The sequence below is a fragment of the Sphaeroforma arctica genome (genome assembly GCF_001186125.1).
Source record: "Sphaeroforma arctica JP610 unplaced genomic scaffold supercont1.222, whole genome shotgun sequence".
In the NCBI taxonomy this organism is placed as follows: Eukaryota; class Ichthyosporea; order Ichthyophonida; genus Sphaeroforma; species Sphaeroforma arctica.
The window spans coordinates 39968-48423 of NW_014040336.1; the positions used below are offsets into that span (position 1 = coordinate 39968).

The 8456-nt window shown below is 36.3% G+C and overlaps 2 protein-coding genes across 2 annotated transcripts; both read left to right on the top strand.

Moving 5' to 3' along the window:
- Positions 1-619: 619 nt before the first annotated feature.
- Positions 620-2164, top strand: SARC_04108 (hypothetical protein; the record flags this gene model as incomplete). The annotated part of the gene is made up of 5 exons (XM_014302074.1): positions 620-733; positions 872-954; positions 1084-1266; positions 1531-1670; positions 1912-2164. Exons 1-5 carry the CDS (start codon positions 661-663, stop codon positions 2162-2164), a joined length of 732 nt encoding a protein of 243 aa, XP_014157549.1. The 5' UTR covers positions 620-660.
- A 3279-nt stretch (positions 2165-5443) lies between these two features.
- SARC_04109 (enolase) lies at positions 5444-7731 on the top strand. Its single transcript, XM_014302075.1, has one exon. It carries the CDS (start codon positions 5659-5661, stop codon positions 6946-6948), a length of 1290 nt encoding a protein of 429 aa, XP_014157550.1. The 5' UTR covers positions 5444-5658; the 3' UTR covers positions 6949-7731.
- The last annotated feature ends 725 nt before the right edge of the window (positions 7732-8456 follow it).

Consider the following 8456-nt stretch of genomic DNA (forward strand, 5'->3'; position numbering starts at 1 on the left):
ACACACACACACACACAAACACACACATATATATATATATATACGCACAAACACACACACACATATATATATATATACATATAAATATATATACATACATACATATAATGAATATATACATATATACATATTATTTTGCGTTTGCACAACGTATACTTAGGACCGTTTTCATATCAATTTGAATATGCGATCCCTTTCCCTTCACACCATAGTTCGAGTCGCGGACAGACCGTATACTGATTTGCCAGTACTAACTCTATTATTGACAGAGATACCTATAGCGATTGCAAACTTGTCCAAACTGAAGTACATCAATCTGTTCGGTAATAAATTGCGGGAGCTACCAACGGCAATTACCATGCTCCCTAAATTGGAGGTGCTGGTTATTGGGTATGGGATAATTTTGCTAATGTGAGAGTTGTCTGGCTGAAAAGATATTTGCAACCTATGAAAGTTGTAAAGTATCAGTACTAATGAGCAATCTTTGTGTATAGCGTTGATGATATCAAACTAGACGCAGAAGTAGACCTATCGATGTCACGAGTTCCAATTGTGCGATATCGTTGACATATCGAAACATGCACTATTGTAGATCTTCATATTTAAAAATTTCTCCGCAGTAACAACCAGCTCTTCAGCTTACCAAAAGGGATTGGCAGTATGGGAGAGCTCCAGTGTCTTGATGCTAGTATCAATAATCTAAAATGTCTACCTGCCAATTTCGAGTCACTGGGTATGTCTGTTTGCACTGTTTGACGTCTGCCGACTATGTAAATACAAATTTGATTCTATCAGATCAGAGGTATCATTCTTCACATGCATGGGATTACATGCAATATATTGACAGGTGTATTTCAATTTTCTTACTCAGAATCACTTCGAGTGTTGCATTTGGCCGATAATTTCTTAGTATACTTGCCAGAAAAGATGGGTAATCTGAAGGCTCTTGAAACGGTATGTACAGTTTATAAATCGGCTTTTGCCTGGAACTGCCAATATTTGTTTTTCTGAAACAGTATGACAACACAGATATACGTATTCCTGCTGCGAATCTGATCACTTGCTCCCGACTTATCATTGCAGCTCTCAATAAGAAACAACGATGTGAAGAAACTGCCCGTGAGCCTGGGTGATTGCGATCAGTTGAAGGAACTAATGATACAAAACAATCAACTGGAAATTCTACCATCAAGTTTGGGGAAAAGGTCCTTCCATTTCAAGGATATGACCCTGAAAATGGCGGACAACCCGTATATCCCGGAATTAGTATGTAGTTATTGTGTTGTCCTCGCTATTACAAGTTTCCTTCAAATACTTGCATAAATACGGAACGGTCAGGGGAAAGTAAAAAATACAAGCACACCGACGTAAGGTGTTTTAGAACGAGGAAAAGTCAACATTATACATGGTACAGTAAAAAAACGGCTGCTAAAATGATGAAGGGTGATTAAACCATTCTATCAAATTCTTAATAAGATATAGTATATATTTCTACTCACCACAATACGCTTCGTAACAACCCTGACACAGGATGAACAAGCCTGTAAAGGAATGCAGACGCTGATGGAGTATCTGTTATCTCCCACTTATAAAAATGTGCTACGCCAGCATGCAGAGCAAAAGTTTGCAGATGAGCAAGCTACTGCCGAGGCAGCAACCGCAGCTAAAAAGTATGTATCGTGCGCCTGCCATGAATTATGTTAGTGTATCGGTACTGTATTCGTCTTGCCTTATGATAATGGGGGATATGTACACAATTATGTATCAGAATATGTACACAACAAACTGCATGAGTTGGCGCATGTACACGAATACAGGGACGTGGTATTGAGTAGATTTATCATTTTCCTGTCCACACACTCAGCGTATGACCATAGCCCTAATAAATACTTCGCAATCTCTCGGTAACAGGGCCGGGAAGAAGAAACCCGCAAAGGAGAAGACGAAAGCAATAGAAGAAACAGCGAAAGAGAAAATGGAGCGAAAGGAACGCAAGGAGAAGCTGGACGTGCGAGCGAAGAAGCGGAAAGAAATGGAGAGACAACGAGAAAAGTACGAGAAGGATCTACTCAAAGCGTCTGGTGGTGGCAAGAAACTTGGCGCAGTATCCTCTGCAGGGAGTCGCATGAAAATCAACACAACAAAAGTCGCAGGAGAATCATAATGTAGTTTTTATTACGCATGGCCAGGCATTGCGACTGGCATGTCTCTGGAATGGTGCATGCGGAGCACATCGCATGGTTTCGTGGAATAACAACTTGAATGGTGAATAAGAGTTGTTATCCATCAACAAATGCATGTTTTATCTCGCGACTTTCAAATGCTTTATTTCAGGTGTGTGCGGCTAATGTGGAAGAATAAAAACCTTTTGGTCATATATCTAGCCCGAAACAAAAATATTCGACGTAGTTACACGAGCAATGTGGGTATTTCATTTGCGAATATCCTCCATGGAACGGTCACACACAGCCACGTGTGCTATATGGAAGTCATAAATTTACACAACACGCACCTTTGTAGTCGAAGTACGTGCACATAGAATCAGCGACTTACTGTTGTTTGTTTCCTACTTGCATAATAAAGTACAATCGAGTACACTTGAGAATGCCGGAATAGTGTGCAATACTACACGCACACATTCTGCAAGCACAGACTTGTTTAATACGCAATAATAAAAGGTGCATATACATTAATATCTTCCAAGAAAGTGTCATTCCCTCCATTGCCTCCAATATTTATGGTAAAACATCATTGCCACTTAAAACAGCCTTCCGCTCAAACCAAATATAGCAATATTGTTTGTATAGCAGCACCATTAATACTTTTATGTTTTTAATCCTAATAAAAACTGTATATCATCCGTGAAGTGTAAGACCAAATTAATACCAGACTCATAGATTTCTCGACAAATATTCATTTTTGGACCGTACCGCAAGATCGCGGAAGAACTCTTATCTCATGTGATGCTGCGTGAGGGTGTGTCCTCGGCAACTTAGTTGTTCGCTAAATATCGGTCCTATATTTCGGTTTGTGATACAAAAGCCATGCACGCATATATCGACAAAAAAGCATATATATATACAAACAAGCACACACGCACACACACATGTGTATGCCGTACATTTTTAAGTCCGATAGCCATAGATATTTATATTTGCGGTACAATCGCGCATGTATAACGAGAATACATATTTGCACGCGTGTGAATGAAGTTCTCTTGCGAAATATACAAGATGATGGATAAACAATAGATATTGACACACATACACCGTCTATTTACAGACACACACACATATATATATATATAGATATAGATGAATATGTCAAATATACACACCGTCTACTTGTACATATGTGTAAATGTAAAAGGCTTGTTGACGATTCATCGAATTTCAACAATCATAGATGCAAATATCATGTAATATTATCTGTAACAAACAACATTTATGTACACATTTCAATACGAAATATGTATAGTTGCCTTTAGTTCACATACAATGTTAAAAATCCAACATTGTATTTTAGTACCTATTTGTTATTAAATGCATCCCGCTTTCTAAATATAATAATTATACATCTGGTGATAAACTATAAGGCATAGATGTAATTGACGTATCATTTTTCTAACAATTCTTTTACGAGATGTACTGATGTCTCCTCGTACAGATGCAGCATTTGGTATACTGTTTTTCGATGAAAATACATATCTCAAGATAAATAATACACACATAGTATAAAGTGGGTTAGATGAAGAGAGTTAATGACAAATATAACGATGGGAAAAGCTTTACAATAAAGGCCCCCACACGATTCAGTTTCATTCTCAATTCCTTATAAATACATAAATAGAAATATATATATATATATAAACAAATTTGTAGATATATCGTGTATACATTGTATACTCATTTGTATAGATTTACATAAAACGCCAAAAAATAGAAATATATATACTAACATGTACATAGCTTTCTTATAGATCAACATCAAGATAGAACTTTATTGCCCCATGCACGTGCACCCGAAATAAATAAATAAATATAAATATGCATGATGCACAGACACTATTTATATATACATATATGTATATTATGAAGGATGTACTCTGTAAATAATTATCCAGATATGCATTTATGCGTACGAGTAAATGAACATATAAAAGTACAAGTAAAAAATAAGTAAGTGGTATATAACATGTTTATATTTACGTACATAAATTATATCATATATACATAAGAACATGTATACAAACGAATATATACAAGTACATGCATTCATACATGGTAAATTTGTAGAAGCATGTACACACAAACACCCCCAAATAATCAAAGTATACATGTATACATATTTATATATATATATTTCAGAGTACATATACCTGTATACATATATACATATAAATTATAACATGTTTATATTTACGTACATAAATTATATCATATATACATAAGAACATGTATACAAACGAATATATACAAGTACATGCATTCATACATGGTAGATTTGTAGAAGCATGTACACACAAACACCCCCAAATAATCAAAGTATACATGTATACATATATATATATATATATTTCAGAGTACATATACCTGTATACATATATACATATAAATACATATACATACATATATATATATAGAAATATATTAGAGTACATCACCGTCTACAATACTACAACTATGCACACACTAATTAACATAGCCTACAAAGATGGACGAATGTATACACATATGAACTGGTACAACATTTTTAATACAAACACACCTTTGAGAATTTGTTCGAACTATATTGAACTGTGTTGTCGCCGTGATGAACGTTATGTAAACAACTAGTATGTTGAACTATGTGGTGCACGTGATGAACATATGTGAACAGCTAGAATATGGCATACATACAAGCACTAGCTAATTAACAAGTATATGTTAAACCAACCAACTTTTTTTATCATATATAGATATATATCATATATCGAATAGTAGGCCTTAATAATTGATTACGCGTGCTCTATTACAGACAGTGCGATAAGCACCAATTCCTCGCACGTTCGGGAAAGTGTTATTATTGTTTATTATTAATTTGTGATGATTATTTGTAAATGATGTAAACAAATGGGGAAAACGTAACTACATATATAATATCAGAATTCTGTATTGTTCGATTAGATTGCTGATTACTAGTGATTTTAGATTGATTCCAGTGTTTAGTTTGTGCTCACGTCACGTTCCATTTCACAAAATGTATTAATTCTCGTCGGCCAATTACGGTTATCAAAAAACGATTACAAATTAATTGACAATTACTATATATAGAAACTATGATTTTTTAAAAAAACAGCTAAAAAGGGAAATGTTGGCTATGGTGTTAGGGTGAAAGAGTAATTATTTTTGAAAAATCGAAACATCTCGTGATGAATCCGATACAGGTTATCTAAAATATTATTCGCCCGTGCTCTATTTCGAGAAAAAAACAACAACACATCTTTCATCAGAGAGAGAAAGGACTCCACAGGCTTCTAGTCTTCTACATCAATTGCGCAACAGACTACAGAAACGAAATACTTTTGTGTCAAAGACTCAAAAGTAGTACAAATAACAAACAAAATCGACATATGTCAATTAGTTTTCTTTTTTCGCATAGACATCTCAAAGATACAATATGCCTATCACACGTGTACACGCCCGTTCCATTTTCGACTCTCGTGGTAACCCCACTGTTGAGGTCGACCTTACCACTGAACATGGTATGTTCAGAGCCGCTGTGCCCTCTGGTGCCTCCACTGGTATCCACGAGGCCCTAGAGATGCGTGACGGAGGTTCCGACTACATGGGAGCTGGTGTCAGCAAGGCTGTAGCGAATGTAAACAACGTTCTAGCCCCTGCTCTAGTGGGAAAGGACATTGACATTGCTGATCAGAAGGCTGTTGATGATCTATTATGCGGACTGGACGGTACCGCCAACAAGGGTAAGCTTGGAGCTAACGCCATCCTTGGTGTGTCCATGGCTGCCTGCAAGGCCGGAGCCGCCAAGAAGGGCGTGCCTCTATACCGTCACATTGCTGACCTTTCCGGTCGCGAGATCAGTCTACCTGTACCTTGTTTCAACGTTATCAACGGAGGTTCGCACGCCGGTAACAAGCTGGCCATGCAGGAGTTCATGATCTGCCCCGTTGGTGCCACCACCTTCACTGAGGCCATGAAGATGGGTTCAGAGACATATCACAACTTGAAGAAGTTGATCAAGAAGAGATACGGACAGGACGCCGCCGCCATCGGAGACGAGGGAGGTTTCGCCCCTAACATTCAGGACAACGAGGAGGGTCTTGATATGTTGGTAAAGGCAATTGATGTTGCAGGATACACCGGCAAGATCAAGATTGCTATGGATATCGCTGCCGCTGAGTTTTACAAGGATGGCAAGTACGATCTTGACTTCAAGAACCCCGAGTCAGATCCCTCTACCTGGGTTGACGGTAAGGGTCTAGCTGCCACTCTTGCTGAATTCTGCGACAAGTACCCTGTTGTGTCCATTGAGGATCCATTTGACCAGGATGATTGGGAGTCGTACAGTCATTTCACCAGCCTAGGTAAATGTCAGGTTGTCGGAGATGATCTTCTAGTAACCAACCCCGCACGTATCAAGATTGGTATCGAAAAGAAGGCCGTAAACTCGCTTCTATTGAAGGTTAACCAGATTGGTTCGATCTCTGAGGCCATCCAGGCTTGCAATGATGCCAAGGCCGCCGGATGGACCACCATGGTCTCACACAGATCAGGTGAGACCGAGGATACCTTTATTGCCGATCTTGTTGTAGGTCTAGGTACTGGACAGATCAAGACTGGTGCCCCATGCCGATCTGAGCGTCTGGCCAAGTACAATCAGCTTCTTCGTATTGAGGAGGAGCTTGGTGCCAGTGCAAAGTACGCTGGTGCCTCCGCCTTCAACTAAATAGTTGATTGACAAAGTAGAATATACCATGGAATCAAAATTAAGAGATTCAATTATATAAAAGAAGAAAATATAGGATTCTTGGTTTTTATATACTATAGATGTAATCGACTTGTTTGTACGAGCAATTTCAAATATGCATTTACTAATACATTGTTATCTTCAGCTATTTAAAAATAAGAGGTTCTTTCAATCATGCAAAAGAAGAAAATATAGGTTTCTTGGTTTATATATAATATATTAGGTGCATTCGGCTTGCCGTACGCGAGTAATTGCGAATATATTCTTCGTACGCTACGTTACCCTCAAGGTAAATGCGGAAGGTTAAATGTGGGTATTCACTGCTGCTGACGAATTGAATATTGAGCTGTTCAAAATTAGTTTCTCAGTACTAGATATATTTTTAGAACTTATAAACTGCACATACTACGACTGTTTGAATTTGTGTTTTCCATAGTACTAGGTACATTTTAATATGTTTGTAACATAACATGACCTTATTTCTGGTTTCTAACACGACATCGAAACACCGTGAATGAACTATGTACTGATATCTAACAAAGCGAATGACATAGTTGTACCGAAGACAGTACTTGTGCGGACAAACCGTTCCGTGAAAAGCATTCGTTGTTCATGCCATCCAACAAACTGTGAATAGCCATCGAAATGGAAGCAGTCTTCCAAATATGAGTATCTTTTCATACATAAGTGAACGGAACAGGAGTCGTATTTACATTATAATAGACTCACTCCTATAAATAAACACGAACGTGACTAAAGGCGCATCTATCTCCTCTATATGTGTAATGTTAAAATATGGTCACATACTATAATACAAGTACACGCTCAAACATCTACATCTACATCTAAATCAAAAATTCATGATTAAATGTATATATATATATATATTAATATATGTATATATACAAACTTGCATATATATATATATAAATAAATATATATATATATATTTATAAATATACATATATATCTATATATATATACATATATATATATACATACACACACACACACACACACACACATATATATATATATATATATATATACATAAAATAGATACACACACACATATATATATCACACACAGAGACACAGACATAGACACACCCACATATATATATATATATCTATATATAGATATATATGTGTGTATGTATATACGTGCATACATACACATATATATATATAAATATGTAAATATATATATATATGTGTGTGTATATATATATATATATATACATATATATATATATATATACATAGTACATACATACATACATGCATACTTATATACAGACATACGTACATACATACGTACATACATACTTACATACATACATACATACATACTTACATACATGCATATACAAGTGTATTTATATTACATCTTCAAAGTACATAAATATCGGAGCACTCAAAATTACCAATGCAAGATAGTTCTTCCGTCAAGGAATATTTATCGAAACACAGCGGCAAATATCTAC

Excerpts from the sequence above, each read along its gene's own strand:
- SARC_04109 (XM_014302075.1), top strand. The coding sequence starts at position 5,659 with ATGCCTATCACACGTGTACACGCCCGTTCCATTTTCGACTCTCGTGGT.